At 56.1% G+C, this 16,344-nt stretch overlaps 1 protein-coding gene across 2 annotated transcripts in view; it reads left to right on the top strand.

Annotated features, from left to right (window-relative positions):
- The window catches only part of VIPR1 (vasoactive intestinal peptide receptor 1), a 32,946-nt gene extending 17,040 nt beyond the window's left edge, over nt 1–15,906 (top strand). The window contains exons 4-13 of one of the 2 annotated variants that reach the window (XM_024754557.1): nt 4,402–4,508; nt 5,869–5,972; nt 6,399–6,531; nt 9,082–9,235; nt 9,759–9,819; nt 10,025–10,091; nt 10,465–10,556; nt 13,429–13,558; nt 13,790–13,831; nt 14,492–15,906. In XM_024754557.1, coding sequence (XP_024610325.1) covers nt 4,402–4,508; nt 5,869–5,972; nt 6,399–6,531; nt 9,082–9,235; nt 9,759–9,819; nt 10,025–10,091; nt 10,465–10,556; nt 13,429–13,558; nt 13,790–13,831; nt 14,492–14,683 — 1,082 coding nt within the window. In that variant the 3' untranslated portion in view covers nt 14,684–15,906. Of the gene's footprint in view, nt 1–4,401; nt 4,509–5,868; nt 5,973–6,398; nt 6,532–9,081; nt 9,236–9,758; nt 9,820–10,024; nt 10,092–10,464; nt 10,557–13,428; nt 13,559–13,789; nt 13,832–14,491 lie in introns of those variants that run through there. The other variant, XM_024754558.1, reaches the window with a different exon arrangement.
- Nucleotides 15,907–16,344: the final 438 nt, after the last annotated feature.

Raw genomic sequence — 16,344 nt, 5'->3', positions numbered from 1 at the left:
TGCTCCCTTCAGCAGAGCCCTGGCAACCAGCCTTTCCTGGGATCCCTGGAAGCGCCTGCTTAATTGCATTCCTCCTGAGGCTCTTCCTTCTGTCCCTGCTGGAATTGTAAAGGGAGATCCTTCACTTGAGAACCTGGAGTCCAGCCCACCATCTGGCTAACCCCGAGGCTGCCAGCCTCAGGGGGGCCCACACCAAGCCTTTCGGCAGATGAGAGAAAGGCAGCCCTTCCTCAGGTGGATTCAACATCTCACCAGAACCTACCTAGTGACAAGCTGAATATGAGGTACACTTTAGCCCCCAGTGTTCATCAGCCAGATGCCCTTGTTGTGCAGTGAGCAACCTGTCTAGCTATACTTGGCAGCCTTAGCCTCTGAAAATGATGGCAAGAGATAGGAGACTGGGCTAGGGGCTGAATATGTAAAGGAAAGAGGCTGTGTTTTCCTGGGCAGCTAGATGAAGAAGGTGTGAGCCTCAATTCCAAAGAGGAAAGTTTGCATGTAAGGGAAGTGTGGGATAGCAGTGATGGCAACCCCAACTCCTGCCCCTCTGGGTAACAGGACTGGGGAAGGAGTGTCTTCTCTGGAAGGGTTGGAAGGGACCTGGTTCTACAGGGAAAGCTGAAGAGAGTTAAAAGACGTCATTTGGCCAGGCTGGGTAAAGAACCCGGGAAGGAGGGGTGGCCAGGCAAAGATTGCTCACCAAGGCACCAAAATGTTTGTGGAGGTCTAGTCCTTTTTTTTTCAATTTATTTATTTTTTGTTGGAGTATTTTTGCTTTACAATGTTGTTAGTTTCTGCTGTACAGCACAGTGAATCAGCTATACATGTACACATATCCCCTCTTTTTTGGATTTCCTTCCCGTTAAGGTCACCACAGAGCACTGAGTAGAGTTCCCCGTGCGATACAGTCGGTTCTCATTAGTTATCTATTTTATACATAGTAGTGTATATATGTCAATCCCAGTCTCCCAACTGTGGAGGTCTAGTCCTTTCATTTGTGGTCTGCATGTCTTTCACCTGTGGTGTTTTTGCCATTAAATATTCGAAGAGACTTTTTTTAAGAGTTAAAAGTAGGAGGGCTATTTTGATAAGAAGACACCACAGTCTGTATTACCTGTGTCTATGGGGTCTGTGGGGCACCTCCTCCCCACAGCATCACATGAAGCCGTAGATAAGAAGGTCTTGTCAACCTAAGACGTCTGCCCTGGTTGGCTGGGGTGGGCCGCCATTGACAGGATTTCAGCAAGAGAGTGCCACGATCAGGTCTAGATTTTAGAACAACCCTCCAGGATTCAGGGTGCGGAGTGGGTTGGAGGGGCAGGAAAACAGGGAGAACCATCAGGAGGCTCCTACCTAATCCAGGGGAGATGAGACGGTCAGTGCTGGTGTCGAGGAAAGGGAAGCTGGGGCAGGACTGGTGACTGATGGGGGAGGAGAGAGGTGAGTGGGGAGAAAATGACCCCCGATTTCTAGCCCCAGTCACCGAGTAGGGCTTTTCACGTGGAGAACTGAGGGAGGAAAGGGGGCAGGGCAGCCGTGACTTCTTTTTTGAGACATGACGAACAGGAGGAGACTGGGAGGATGTGGAGTGGCCCTCCCAGCACAGGGTTAAAGTCCCTTGCCCTTTCTCGTACCCTCCGTAGCCCCCTCTACACACACAGGGTCTGTCGGTTCCCCAGCCCAGACTGGGGAAGACACTGTTGACACTCAGGGTCCCATGGTGACTTCTACTGAGATCATCTCAAGAGCAGTTCCCTTGGAGTCCTGGACTTCAGTCCCAGGCTCTTCAAAGAGGCCACCCAGCCCTGAAGATGCCCCACTATCCCCTGCCCTCCCTTGCTCTCTGGGCAATCGGGGCTCCAAGGGACAAAGTCCCCCTTCAGCCGCTGCTGGGAGCCCAAAAAGATGTGGAGTCAGGCTGACCTCGGTCTGCATCCCAGGCCTGCTGCTTCTTTGCTGTGTGACCATGGGCAAGTCACCCAACCTCTCTCACTCTTGGCGTCCCCGCTTTTAATGGGACTATTGGTAACACCTGATCACGAGCCTTAACACATTAATGTTTGCTCCCCACTGCTCCCACAGAAGGCATGTGATGCTGCTGTGTAGACATTGATGGGTCACCCAGGCTCGCTAGCTTAATTCATAGTGGATTCAGGTGTCCACTATGTCATGGGCCTGGCCTCATCGAGCCCTGGACCCTCCGGCCAGTGGGGAACCCAAAGCCTGAGCTTTAGTGTCCCTGCTTTAAGGCTGGCTGGTTTGGCCTTGTCCCCTTTTTCCTACTTGCCCCAGTCTGGCAGGGTCAGTCCCCCAAGAATCAGCTCCTGGGAAGGGGAATGGCCTCCGGGCCCCCAGTGAGCTCCTGAGATCTGGGGCTGATGGGGGCCTGCAGTTTGATGAGTGGCTGCTTGAAGCCTCCAGGCCGGCCCACCCTCTGCTGCAACGGGAGAAAGCTGAGGGGGTGAGGAGGGGCGGTGTGCAGAGGGGCAGCGTGAAGATTTTTCTCATGCCCTGGGAGCCTCCTGTGGCAGTGCGGTTGGGAGGCCTGTGCAGAAATGGGCCACCAGGGCAAGAAACTGGCCCAACCTAGGGTCCCTTCCTCAGCAAAGTCCTTCTTGCCACCCCTGGGACCTCACAGTGGAAAGAGACCCAACGGGCTGCTCCTTCCTGGTTATCCCCCTACCCCTAGTTGTCCGTCAGTTCCTCATCCATAAAGTAGGGTGACAAGAACCTCTTTCAAATGGTGGCCAGGAGGATTTACAGAAATAGGGAATAGGGAATCACCTGGGATGTTCTGAGCACACGGTAAGGTTTGGAAATTTTAAACATCTGCACAGTGACCCTCCCTGAGCTCAGGATGGCTTGACGCCTCCTACAGCTCTGCACCTGGACACCCAAAACAAGTCCTCGGTCACCTCAGTGCCGATGAGGGCCAAGGTTACCTGGGAAGACTATGGGACCGCACCTGCTCTACCCTCTCCTATGTATGTGGCCTTGAGCAAGTGACCAGCCTCTTGGAGCCTTACTTCTCAACTGTGAAATGGGATTACTTTCCCACTGGGTGGTTGAGGGGCTTCAAAAAGATAATACGCCTGAAGCGCTCTGTACAGTGTACCTGGGAAAGGTTCTCAAAACGTGCATTGTGGTGATGGTGATGGTCATGGTCATGGTGATGCTGGTGCTGATGGAGGTGCTGATGGTGGTGGTGCAGGTGAGAAAGGAGCTGGACGGCAAGGATGTCAGGACCCATCTTCTCTCTCAGCTCTTCTTCATCGCCTCGCCTTATCTCTTTCTCTACTTTTCTCTCCCCTCCCCCTTCTTCCTCATCCTCTTACCCCTTTCTCCTCCTACCTGTTCTCTCTCCCCTCATCCTCCCTCCCTCCCTCTCCTTTCCTTTTTCCTCCTTCCCCTCCCCCTTCCTCCTTCTCCTTTCCTCTCCCACAACAAGCCTGGCAGGAAGGCTGTGTCCTGGACTCAGTGCCTCTGTAATGAGTCCTGGGACGGGGGCAGAGAGCTCTTCTCTGGCTCACCCATTTTCTATTCAGCCTCTCCCCTCCCTGGCGAGTGGGGAGCCTTGGGGTCACCCCTCACCTCACGTGGCCGCTCAGTGGTCCTGCCCCTTAGCTGCAGCCCTGGTCCTCCGGGGACAGCGGACAGCGCCACTGTCCCGGAACCCCAGCCTTAGTGGTTCAGCCCCGAGATTCTGCAATGGTGTGCAGCTCAATTATTCTCATACTTGCCTTGGCCTGGGCAGGTGCCCCTTCTCCGTGTGTGAGGACTTCACACCTGTGCCCTTATCAGAGGTCCTCCGACGCCCACCCACCTCCCGCCTCACCTTTGGTCCCTCTCCAGCAGCACATCTGAACCCCCAGCTCCCAGGCGTGGGAGGAAACCCAGACCCGTAGGCCCAGGCAGGCTGACCCAGGAGGGCTGGGCAGGCCTGGGCCCCTTGCCGCAGCCAGAAGGCTGCTGTCTGTACCTACAGGACAGACAGAGGAAGCATCTGCCACACCAGCATCCGTGGCCCTGTGACGGGGCTCAGCATTCAGCTCATGACAAGGGCCAGGGATCGTTCCACGCCAAGGATCCAGGCTGCTCGTGACAAGGACCAGAGTTTACATTGCGCCTGGGGTCAGGTTCCGACACGACAAGGGGCAGGAATGTCTGCTTTGGCTGTCATCTGTGTTGGTGGGTCCCCCGGCCACCCTGGAGGTGCTTCTCCCTGCCCCAGGCTGCCCCGTGATGCCCTGGGTGTCCAGGTCAGAACAGCTGGAGCCTGATGCCGCAGGGGGTGGTGAGAGTAGGGCTGAGCAGAGAGACAGCCAGGCCCCATGCCTACTCCTCCAGCCTACCCACTCCCTGCCTCAACCTCTCTCCTCTCTGCCCCTGCCCTCTACCCAGGCCGCAACGTGAGCCGCAGCTGCACTGACGAGGGCTGGACGCCCCTGGAGCCTGGTCCCTACCCCGTTGCCTGTGGCTTGGATGACAACGCATCAAGTTTGGACGAGGTGGGCCTCAGTGCACCCCACACACACGCGCTAGAGTACCTGGGCCTGCTAGTTCCTTCCACTCTCTCCCACCAAGGGACACAGTTGCCTTCCATGTCGGAGCCAGGACTCCCAGGGTCTGCCCTCCTCAAGCCTCCTCCCTCTCCAGGCCCACATTCCCAGGGGCGCATCCCCTGGCTCCCCTGACAGGATCCAGGAGGGGGCTTCCAGGAGGATGACTCACAGCATCAAAGCAGAAGCAGCACCCCCAGGCCAGGCCACTCCACTCCCTCGTGGGAGCCTTGATACAGCCCTGGCAGGGCAGACAGAGCCCATCCCACCTGTCACATGCAGAAGAGAAACTGAGGTGCGGACCCTGGAATGAACCAGCCTCAGATACCCAGGAGCCAGTCAGGGGCAGGGACAGGGACAGGACCCTTGTCCTCAGTCCCAGGATGGGGATCTGCCCTGGAGCAGGTGGAGCATAGGTGGTCTCTGTAAGTATGTGGGGCCAGGAGCCAGGGAAGGATATTGATGGGGAGGCTGGTGTATAACTGAAGTCCCGAGCTAGGAGCCCCTCGCTGCTTTGGTGGGTGAATGTAGTCTGTCTGTGATGACCTCTGTCCCACCCCCAAAGCCCTTCACAGACAAGGCTTTCACTCCTCCCAAGAGGGCAGCAATTTCCTCAGAGGCCTTAAAAGCCCACCAGATCCTCGGGCAAGATCCTTCTTGACCACTGGCCTCTGTTCCAGCAGGGTGTGGAGGGTGGGGAGGAAGGAGGGGTGGCCCAGTGACCATGGCTCTGCGTGTGTGTCCATGGGGAGGGGCCAGCAGGAAGCCCTTGGTGTCCAGCTTTGTCCCTCCTCCCGCTAAATCCAGCCTCTGAGAGTCCCAAATGGGAAATTACCCTCCCCCTAGCGTCTTCTTTACCATTGTCCATTCCTCACCACTTGGTGAGAGGGCCTCATGTGGGGGGTCTGAAGGGCAAGCAGTCTTGTGCTTGAGGATGTCAAGCCCAGAGCTGGCCCAGAAGGGCTGTTGGACACGTGACTGAAGAATGAATGGACGGACCAATGGATCGTGTGAGGTCTTCGCTCCTTCCCCCACTGACATTTCCCTTGTGAAGGAGCGGAGAAAGGGCATTCAACCCCCTCCCGACCCTGGGAAGCAGTCCTGTCTCATCTGTGGAAACCAGGGAGAAAGGGGCTCTGGGAACTGGAAGGGGCCACTCAGCTACTCCTGGGAGCCCTGGGCCTCAGCCTCCTCATCTGCCAAGGCAGGGATGGGAGGCAGGATGTATAGGGCACCCCGCCTCTGCCAACACCCCCTAGGTGAGTCCCCCCACCCCCGCCCAAGATCCTCACCCACCTCCCTCTAGCAGCAGCAGACAATGTTCTACAGTTCTGTGAAGACTGGCTACACCGTCGGCTACAGCCTGTCCCTCGCCACCCTCCTGGTCGCCACTGCCATCCTGAGCCTGTTCAGGTAAGGACCAGCTCCTGCAACAGGTCTCAAAGCAGACCAGCCAGGTCACTCCTCACCCAGGCATGCTCTGCCCCCTCCACTGTCGGCTCCCAGGTATCACACAGTCCTTCCCCAGCGCCCCCGCCAGGCCAGCCTCCCCTAGAGACAGCAGGGTGCTCGAAGTGTTCACCTGTGTCGGCCTCATCCCTCACAGGATGCCCTGTACCTGGGGATAGGGCACCAGCGGGCGGGGCCTGTGCCCTGGAATGAGGCACCTGCAAGCCAGGCTGCACACATGGGTAGGATACCTGGGGACAGGGCCCCCCTTCGGGGTGGGGCCTGCATTCAGAGGCTACAAGCCCTACCCTTCCTCCGAGCACTGGACTTGTTGGTTGGGGTGGGGGTCTGAGGCCCCTTCGGCCTCCTAGATCTGGCCACCTCCCACAGGAAGCTCCACTGCACGCGGAACTACATCCACATGCATCTCTTCATATCCTTCATCCTGAGGGCCACCGCTGTCTTCATCAAAGACTTGGCCCTCTTCGACAGCAGGGAGTCGGACCACTGCTCCAAGGGCTCGGTGAGGACCTGCCCAGGCCCACCTCCCTGGCCCACCTCTGCCATCTCTCACCTGAATCTCCTCTTCTCCCTCTCCTCCCTCCTGTCTCCCCTTTTCTCTCTCTCTCTCCCTTTCTCTCTCTCCCTCTCTCTTTCTCTCTCTCACTCCAAAGATGGCCCCCCTCCGACCCTGCCTGCCAGCTCCTTGGATCCCGCTTCCCTCCCAGCAGCAGGAGATGCTGCTTGGCCATCTGGGAGTTCACACACCTACTCCTGCCAATGAAAAACACCTCTCCTGGGTGCAAAGTGGTACACTTCGTGCCAGAGCCCACAGCCCCCTTCCCGCCTCCGCTGCTAACTTCCTATGTGACCTTAGGGAGATCCCTTCCTCAGTTTCCCCATCGTGCAAGGACATTCAAGCTTCCTTCCATCCCTCCTCTCTGCCATCTGCATACCCATGGCTCTGCTCACCGTGCCCCCCTTCCTACTCCCCCCGTTGCCTTCTGGAGTCAGTCCAAACCCACACAGCCCTCCTCTTCTTCTATTCTTCCCCTGCCCTCAGTCACTCTGGACCTTCCTAGGCAAGGGAGCTTAAGAGAGCATTTAAGGAATTCATCGCCCATCACTAAGGGGTCCATCTCCAAGTGATTCTGTGCTCAGGGCCTCCTCCCTGAGTGCCCCCTGAGCTGAGACAGAGAGCTCAAGACCAGCCCTGGCTCCCATCCGTCCCCTGTGGTCAGTGACTTTTTGCCTCATGAGTGACCTCAGAGACAGTGCATTATTTCAGGGGTCAGAAGTACCTTCTCCCCAGAGAGTGAAATTGAAAGTGAATCTCCCCAGGGAGTTCCCTGGCTGTCCAGTGGTTAGGAATCCACGTTCTCACTGCCAAGGCCCCAGGTTTGATCCCTGACCTGGGAACTGAGATCCCACAAGCCGCGAGGTGGGGCCAAAAAAAAAAAAAAAGTGACTTTCTCCAGAGAGTGATGGTGGTATCTCAGGCATCTCGACAAGGGGGAGGGGAGCCACCCTGGCCATTCCCAGAGCGCCTCAGATGATCCAGCCTGGGAGTAGGGCTCAGACCTGTGTGAGCCCCGGAGCCTGGGGAGGAGCCTGAAGCCTCCAGCGCACTTGTTGAGGATAATTGTGGAAATGAGCTTCCCGATTCATTAGCAGCTCTGTGAAGCTTTTCTAAGGCAAGGAGAAGCACAGACAATAGTCCTGTTAAAGAGCTGAGTTATTCTTGCCGTAAAGCAGATGAGGGAAGGTGGGGGGAACAGACTGCCTGTAACAGGAGGGACTGAAGTAAGACCTGAGGAACAACTTTCCAACCATTGGGAGAGGCGGGTAGGCTGCTCTCTGAGGGTGCCTCAAAGCCGAGGGCACAGGAGGAAAGGGTGGGAACCTGTGTTCTGGGTACAAGGAGGAATGAAAGCAGAGGGGCTTCCTGGAGGAGGGTGGCTTTAAGCTCTGGCTTACAGGTATCTGGGCTCAATCTGAAACGGCAGATAGTTTCTGGGAGAGGACAGATGGCCCAGAAGACCTGCTAATCATGTGAGCTGGGCCGCCCAGAGCCCCTGATTTCCCTGCCCAGGGGTCTCCCTAACTCCTCCATTGTCCTCACCTGCCTGGGGAACCCCTTCTTCCTCTAGCTCCTCTGGCCCCCAGGAGGAAGGATCATCCCTCCACTCTCCTCTTTTTCCTAACTTCTACTTCACCCTCCTCTTCCCTCTTCTCCGTCCCCATCTTTCCCCCAACAATTCCATCTAAACCCCACTCCACAGTCCACAGCCCATATCCCTACACTTTCAAGGGATTCTTGCTAATGCAAGCAAGAATACCTCTTCCAGCTACCTTCAGTCGTAATAGGAATAAGATAAATGAGTAGCGGAGATGGTAAGTGGATGGGTTGGTAGCTGGATGACTGAGTAAATAGTGTGTGGATGACTAAGTGGAAGGATAGATGGATAAAGTAAGAAAAATTGGATAGATCATGGGTGGGGGTATATTGGTGGTTGGATGGATGAGCAGATTGATGGACAAGTGGATAAATGAATGGATGGATAGATGTCTAGGTGTGTGGGTTGGTAGTGGATGTCTAGTACGTGGATAGTAGATGAATGGAGAGATAGACAGGTGAGTCTGTGCATGGACTGATAGGTGGAAGATGATGGATGCAGATAGATAGTTAATGGGTGGATGCATGGATGGTAGATGGATAGATGGGTGAGTTGGCAGTGGATGTCTGGTGGGTGGGTGGGTAAGTAAATGGATAAATAGATAGGTGGGTAGGTGGATGGTTGGATGGGTAGGTGGGTGGATAGATAGGAAGATGAATAGATGATAAATTGATGGGTGGATAATTAAACTTGCAAACTTATTCCAAAGCATCAGATGATGTAAAATTAGGGATAATGGGAAAACCACTGAGTATATTTCTAAGGGAATAATACAAAAATAACTAAGAGAGTAAGTCGGCTGTACTGCAATCCTGTTTGTCACCCCAGACAGAGATGCGGGCAGGCAGGGACCCCTGCTAGCTCCACTGGGCCCCCCTCTTCTCCTCCCCCTGCAGGTGGGCTGTAAGGCTGCCGTGGTGTTATTCCAGTACTGTGTCATGGCCAACTTCTTCTGGCTGCTGGTGGAGGGCCTCTACCTGCACACCCTGCTCGCCGTCTCCTTCTTCTCCGAGAGGAAGTACTTCTGGGGGTACATATTCATCGGCTGGGGTATGGTACCAGGGAGGGCTGCCAGGCTGGGAACGAGGGGGCAAAGCCTGGGGAGCTCATTAGGGGGTGGGTACCAACCCAGCCTGCTGCCTTAGGTCTTGCTGGGCTGCAGATCCTGCCTGCAAGGCACCTGGCCTTGGGTTGATCAAAGTCCTCCCGTCGTCTAACCCCTGGGCACGTGCCTTCTGGCTGCGGCTGCACCTCGAGCTGACCCGTGGAACAGACAGGTTCTCTGAGCATCCTTCCATTTCCCCTCCAGTCCTTGAAACACACAGGGCCGCTGCTAATCTATACAGTGCCTCTGCCAAAATGAGAAAACGAGTCCCCTTTAGGCAGACACAGTCCCTCAGACATAGAGCTTCACCCCCTCAACGAGGCATCTTTGCGCACTGAGCTACCTATATATGCCACCATACGTGGCCACGTTGGAAACGCACCCTTTTCTCTCCCTGGCTCTTCCTCCTTGATCTCCCCCTCTTCCTGCCACACTCTCTCCTCTTTCTCTCTCCTTTGGCCCTGACAGGGGTGCCCAGCACATTCACCATGGTGTGGACCATCATCAGAATCCATTTTGAGGATTACGGGTGAGCTGTCACCCCACCCCGTCCTCCTGGCTGCTGTCACTCGGGGCAGACCCCCCGGGTGGGATGAGGGGGACCAGGGAGTAACAGACTCTGGACCAGTGGTCTCTAAAGGGTTTGGGGGCAGAGCCGGGGACAACAGGAGGACTGCTGACTCTCTCTGGCCGAGGACAATCTCTCTCATTCTCCCCCACCATACCCTGCCCAGATGCTGGGATACCATCATCTCCTCACTGTGGTGGATCATAAAGGCCCCCATCCTCGCCTCCATCTTGGTAAGGCCTCCTCCCACCACTTAGGGATGGGGAGACTGAGGCCCGGAGTGGGTAGACAACTGACCAAGGTCCCACAGGAAATTCATGTCTAGGTCAGAACTGAACCCTAGGCTTCCCAATGCCTAATGCAGGACTGTCCCCAGCCCTTTCCCCACCAGTTTTTCCTCTAGAGTAGAGAAAGCAGATTGGGAGGCCCAGCCCTTAGGGATGTGAGGGAGAGTTCCTGGATGACTTTCCCAAAGCGGGAAGAGGTAGGGGAGAGGTAAGATGGATGGATAGCTGGGCCCTGGGGAAGAAGACAGGCCATCAGCCCAGGGGGCTGGACACCCTGCCTCCCCTCTCTGACCACCCGACCTTGGCCCCCACCCACCAGGTGAACTTCATCCTCTTTATTCGCATCATCAGAATCCTGGTTCACAAACTGCGGGCCCCAGATGTCGGGAAGAGTGACAGCAGCCCGTACTCGTGAGTATGGGCCCAGGGCCCCGGCTCTCCCGGTATCCCCAGCCCCAGTCCACAAATCATCCCACGTCCCCTGGAAGCCCCCCTCCAGAATCATCAAAAACCCACCTTGCTCTTGCCCACCTCTGCCCCCATGGCCTGGCTCAGTGCACGAGTGTCCCCTGCCCAGTCCCACCCTCACCAGGCCCACGAGTCCCAGGTCTGCTTCTCCTGCATGACTTACCTAGCAGGTGATCGGCCCCGCTGTGTATCTGCCGTCAAGCTAGGGAGCTCAAGAACACAGTGGATAACCTGTGTCCTGTTCACACCGTGTGCCCAGTCCCTGCCATGGGCCTGGCACAGAAAAGGGGCACAGTAGATGCATGCCCCGGGGGAGCCCCCAGTCTACCAAGGAAATGGCCATATTCGGGACTCAGTCCTCCCTGAGAGTAGTAACAGCATCCACAGGTTACGTGCCAGGTGTGTGCGACGGGGTTTCCAAGCATCATCTCATTTCGTCTGTACAGTCTCCTCCAGATTGTCCCCATTTCACAGATGAGGAAACTGACACATACTCCCTCCTCCTCTAGGGTTTGGGAGCACATCGTCTTGGCAGAGGGAGGGCACGGTGTCTGTGGGACAGGGGTCATATCCTTGCTTGGAAAGGTGTGAGGGCTCTTCCTGTGCTTGGGGGGCCTGGAGAACAGGCAGGCTTTCATGAGAGCAACAAGGCTGGAAGACAGAACTGCAGAAACATGAATGGGGCGGCTGTGGGAGGGTGAGTCGGTCTGTGTGCCCACAGATGGGAACAGAGATCGATTATCAGCACTGCACAGACAAGGCAAACCTGGGGTGTCCTACAGGGGCCTTCCAGTCCTGTGATCCAGAATGTTCTCCTGGGCCTGGCTTCTCTCTGGGGAATCTGTGCTGTGGTTCTAAGATTCCTGGCTAGAATGTCACGAGCTGCTGGATTTAGGATTCTATTCTGGAATCCTGTGATTCTCTCTGATGAGACTAAGACTCCCGTTCCTGGTGTGACAGCACTTCCTCCCTCGGGGTGTGGAGGTGGAGCTTCCCTTCCAGTTTGAGAAAGGAAGGCCCTGCAGGGGTCTGCAGTCTCCCAGGGGGGTAGCACATCAGGCCTGTGCCCCCTCCTCCTCTACTTTCCCTGTGGGGCCTTGTTTTCCCCAACATACAACTGCTCAAAAGGGCTTGAATCTGAGGCAGAGAGAACCGGTCATCACCAGGTCCATGTGGGTGAGGTGGAAACTGAACAGCTGTCGGCAGGCAGAAGGGGTGGGGGGAGTAGGAGATGGAGCTCCCCGCGGAGGGACTGTCAGCTCCCACTCTCCACCTCCCCACAAGCCTCCAATTTAAAGAAAGCCTCCATCTGTCAGCCTCAGGCGCGTGGGATAGGTTTGCAGTCAAGGAGCGGTGGGCAGTGCTCGGGACACTGGCGTGGCTGGGGACCAGGTCCAGGAAGGAGTGGAGGGGCAAGGCCAGCTCCTCTGCCCCCAGTTTGCTGTGGGTCCTCAGGCCCAGGGCTAGGCCTCCCTGGACTGACTGCCAAGGCAGGAGACACAGAGGCAGAGACACACTCACCCCTCAGACCTCTCCCAGCCAGGGAACTGTGGGTTCACACTGCCTGGACCAGCTATGAGGTCAAGTGGCTGGGAGGCCTGAAACAGGATGAGCTCTGCTCCATGGGAAAGGGGCAAGTCATTTAGAGTGACTGTGGACCCTGCTGAGCACACATGGCCGGTGAAGGAGGAGCTGGTCCTCCAGAGAATTCTGAGGGTGCGTGTATTGGTGTGGGGAGCGGGGGTGGGGCGGAAAAGGGTGTAATCCCAGAAAAGGTGGCAACTCCTGGGGAAGTAGATACAGCAGAGAAGCCAAAGACAGGGCTTTACTAGTTGACCCTGAGTCATCCTTGGTGACCAGGCACAAACTTGAGCACCCATTATCCTCCCAAGTGGCCTCGGGCATCTGTGGTCAGCAACCCAATTACAAAAACTTCCTTCCCAAACGCCCTCATTTCCAGTAGAGTATTGGTCTCTCATATATATATCTCATGTACATAAATGCACCGTATTTCATAGCACCCGAAGCGCTTCCAAGTTTACAGTGGGCCCCGCTTCTATTACTTGCCCCATTGTACAGATTGGAGAAACTGAGACCAGGGGAAGGGAAACCAGGATCTCCTGTTGCTCAAGAAACTATCCCCATTAGCGGCCATAGAGCCTGAAATACCACTATTACATGTAATCCTTGGGATGGAGCCCTGGCCCTCCTTTATACTCCCTCCTCCAGAAAGCGAAAATAGAGGGGTTTCTCTCTCCTTGCAAGCTACATTTGCTAGGATTCTTTATCCACTTACTTCTAGTTAAATTTGACCAGTGGGAGGCTCTGGAAGGGTATTAGATAGGACAAAGGGGAGGGAAGCTACAGACTTTCTTTCATGGCTCCAGCGTTGACTCTGGCATGGTCTCTGGCATTGACTATACCTCTTTGTGGCTCGAGCTCATTCAAGAAGCCCTTCTCAACACGTTTCCATCTCATTCAAGGGACTCCTCCCATGTTGATTTTAGCACTTACTTAGTAAGGCCTCTACCATAGGATCCCAACCCTTTCCAGGTAGCCCTGTCCTTGGGTTCTGGTAAAGCCACCTCTTCCCTTTGTCCCTCCTTCACTGGAGCTGGAAGTCCAAGGGAGGAGGCCCAGGGGGCATGAGGTCATAGGCACTGCAGATATGGAACAGAAACAGTTGTGGACATAGGACTGATGGGAACCAACAGTCTATCCTCACACATCCTGGTCGTTGTCCCTGTCTTCTCTGCCCCATGTGCGTACATGTGTGGACACCCATACCCACTGCCTGCCCCTCCCCTGCCCCCAGGAGGCTGGCCAAGTCCACCCTTCTGCTGATCCCCCTGTTTGGAGTGCACTACATCATGTTTGCCTTCTTCCCCGACAACTTTAAGGCTGAAGTGAAAATGGTCTTTGAGCTCGTCGTGGGGTCTTTCCAGGTATGAACTGTGGACTTAAGGCTGCGTTCTTCTCTGGGCTTTAAGGGAGGAAATTCGCCTGGGGCCTTGGCCTCTTGCCGCTAGATTCCAGTCTTTTCATTGCAATAAGTATTTATTAAGCAGCAACTGTATGTTTGGCCCTTTGTTTCACCAGGGGAACACAGGGGTGGGGCAGGGTTTGGGGCTCCCAGGGTCTGTCTACCTCACCTCTCCCGCTCCCTTCCTCCCCAGGGTTTTGTGGTGGCTATCCTCTACTGCTTCCTCAATGGCGAGGTAAGCCCCTCTCAGACCTTGGGGGGGGTCAAGGAACAGAACTCTGGTAGCCCCAAGGTCCAAAACCCCTGACGGGATATGTGCAGAGCAAAGAAGAGTCAAACCTTGCTACTCCGGCTGTGGTCCTCAGACTCGTAAATCAGTGATGGCACCTAGGACCTTGTTTAAAATGCTGATTTCTGGGCCCACCCCAGGCCTGCTGACTCTGAATCTGCTTTTAAGAAAACCTCAGGGGATTCATGTGCACATCAGAGTTTTAGAAGTGCTGTGTTAGGTGGCTGTGTGCAGAGTGAGTGGGGATGGGTGAAGTGAAGCCTGAGTCACTGTGGAGCCCTGGTTACAAAGCACAGAAGTCTATTGGGATGAGCTCAAGGTGAGCTGGAGGGCAGGGATCAGGAGATCGGGCCGCATACCTCTCCCTCCCTGGACTGAATTCTCTGATCCTCTCTGGCTCCTACCTCCCCCCACTCCAATCCCTTGATTTGACCTGGCCCCTAGGAGGTCCCATCTCTGCACTGCCCAAGGTAGCATCTGGCCTTTCAAGTTAGATTCCCCAAGAGGCTATGACTGTCTGGCTCACGCACCCTAGACAGAGTGCAGCCCAATCTGCAAGGCAGGAGGCTTCACAGGGGCGCGCCTGACCACCCTCCCTTCTCCCAGGTGCAGGCAGAGCTGCGGCGGAAGTGGCGGCGCTGGCATCTGCAGGGCGTCTTGGGTTGGAAGCCCAAATACCAGCACCCGTCAGCAGGCAGCAGCGGGGCCACGTGCAGCACTCAGGTCTCCATGCTGACGCGCGTCAGCCCCGGCGCGCGCCGCTCCTCCAGCTTCCAGGCCGAAGTCTCCGTGGTCTGACCGCCAGGTGCCCAGGCGGGTGGGCGGCCCCTCCCGTCCGCACCGCCCCCCACCCCGCGCGGCAGCGGGGGGCAAAGGCCTGCCAGGCGAGGTCAGCCCCAGCCCTGAGCTCGGAGGCTGCCCGGGCACCCCCAGCTCACTGTCCGGAAGCCCCTGGAGAACGCTGCCCTTGCGCCTGCCTGGGGAGACGATGGGGGAGAGCTGGGAGCTCCTACCTAGAAGATGAGGGGTGGAGCTCAGTTTTCAGACTCCGCCCCCAAAGGCCCCCTCCGCCCATTAAGGGCAAGAAATCTGCATACTCTCACCTGATTCCACGGCCTGGTAGATCTCGCTACCCACCCGAGGAGGGCCACCGCCTATCCCCTGACAATGCATGTGGGAACGTGGTGTGATCTGAGGGGACAAAGGTCTTGCCCCAAAAGGTCACCTGCCACCGCCACCTCGACAGTGCCTGAAGTTCCACCGTTGCTGTCAGTTTCCTTTGGGTTAAGCGTCACCATTCTGGCATCTCTCCAAAGACGCGGTCCCCTCCCTCAGTGCCTCCTCATAGCTGCCAGCTCTTCAAGGTGAATGAGTTTTTCTGCCTCCGGCAGATGCGGTTGTAAACGAGGGGTTTTAGTTCGGGGAGGGCAGCTATCTTCATAGTCCCCGCTAAAGTGGAGTCATCCCGGGATGGCTGGAACAATCCCAGGAGCTTGCCACCAGCCCTACCAATCCTTATGGGCTGTGGGAGCTGCCCCTGGCTGCCTACCAATGTGCCAACTATTAGGACCGGGCTCAGAGATGTACACTCTTGGGCCCCTTAATCCTCAGAGCAACCCAGCAAGGCGGGCACTACTGTCCCTATTTCACAGTGAGCCTCACAGAGAGCAGGTACCTCATCTTGTCACACAGACAGCATTTGAACTCAGATCTTGCTGATGGGAAAGTGAAAGCACAGACTCTTAACTGCTGCCTTTTATATATTGTAACAAGCTGGATCCTCTTGCTTATTTGTATCACCACTGATATTGTTATTACCACCAACCCGCAAACCCCATTCCCCCCCCACCCTCCCTGGAATCCCCCAGCCCATGTATCCTCTGGCCAAGAGCCTGGTGGCTGTCGTGTCCTGTGTCCGCCCTGCACCCCTGTGGCCACACGGCTTCCTACTCACGCCCCAGCCAGAAGATCCCCTTGGGACTGCAAACAGGCTTGTGCAACAATAAACACTGGGTTGGATTCGCTTGGTTTTCCTGGTGGTTGGTGTTCCCGTGTGGGCTAAAATGGAGACCAGCTTCCAACTTGCGGCCGTGCCCCCCACCCCGCTTCGAAGGAGGGCTGGTCCAAGACATCACTGAAACCAGATGCCACCACCCCTCTGGCTTCCATGTGAGGAACACACAGTTCTAAGGGCTTTCAACTCACATCTTGTTGAGTGGTACCCTCTCTCCTCTGAGTGTGGTGAAGTTATACCCCGTCCTCATAGTGTCCTCCCACCCCCTGAATCCAACCAAGAAGAGATAGTTCTATTCTTGGATCTATACAGAACAGCTGACAGCTGCCCTTGGTCCCAAAAGTGGTTACATGGGGGTACCTGCACCCAAGGAGCACATGGGATGTGAGATGACCATGTTGCCAAGAAGTGGCAGATAGAGGACAGGGCAGATGTCACCAAAACA

The sequence above is a fragment of the Neophocaena asiaeorientalis genome, unplaced genomic scaffold, assembly GCF_003031525.2.
Source record: "Neophocaena asiaeorientalis asiaeorientalis breed wild unplaced genomic scaffold, Neophocaena_asiaeorientalis_V1.1 scaffold1148, whole genome shotgun sequence".
Taxonomy (NCBI): Eukaryota; Metazoa; Chordata; class Mammalia; order Artiodactyla; family Phocoenidae; genus Neophocaena; species Neophocaena asiaeorientalis.
The sequence above is the reverse complement of the archived record's forward strand: the minus strand, read 5'-3'. Positions and strand labels throughout refer to the sequence as shown.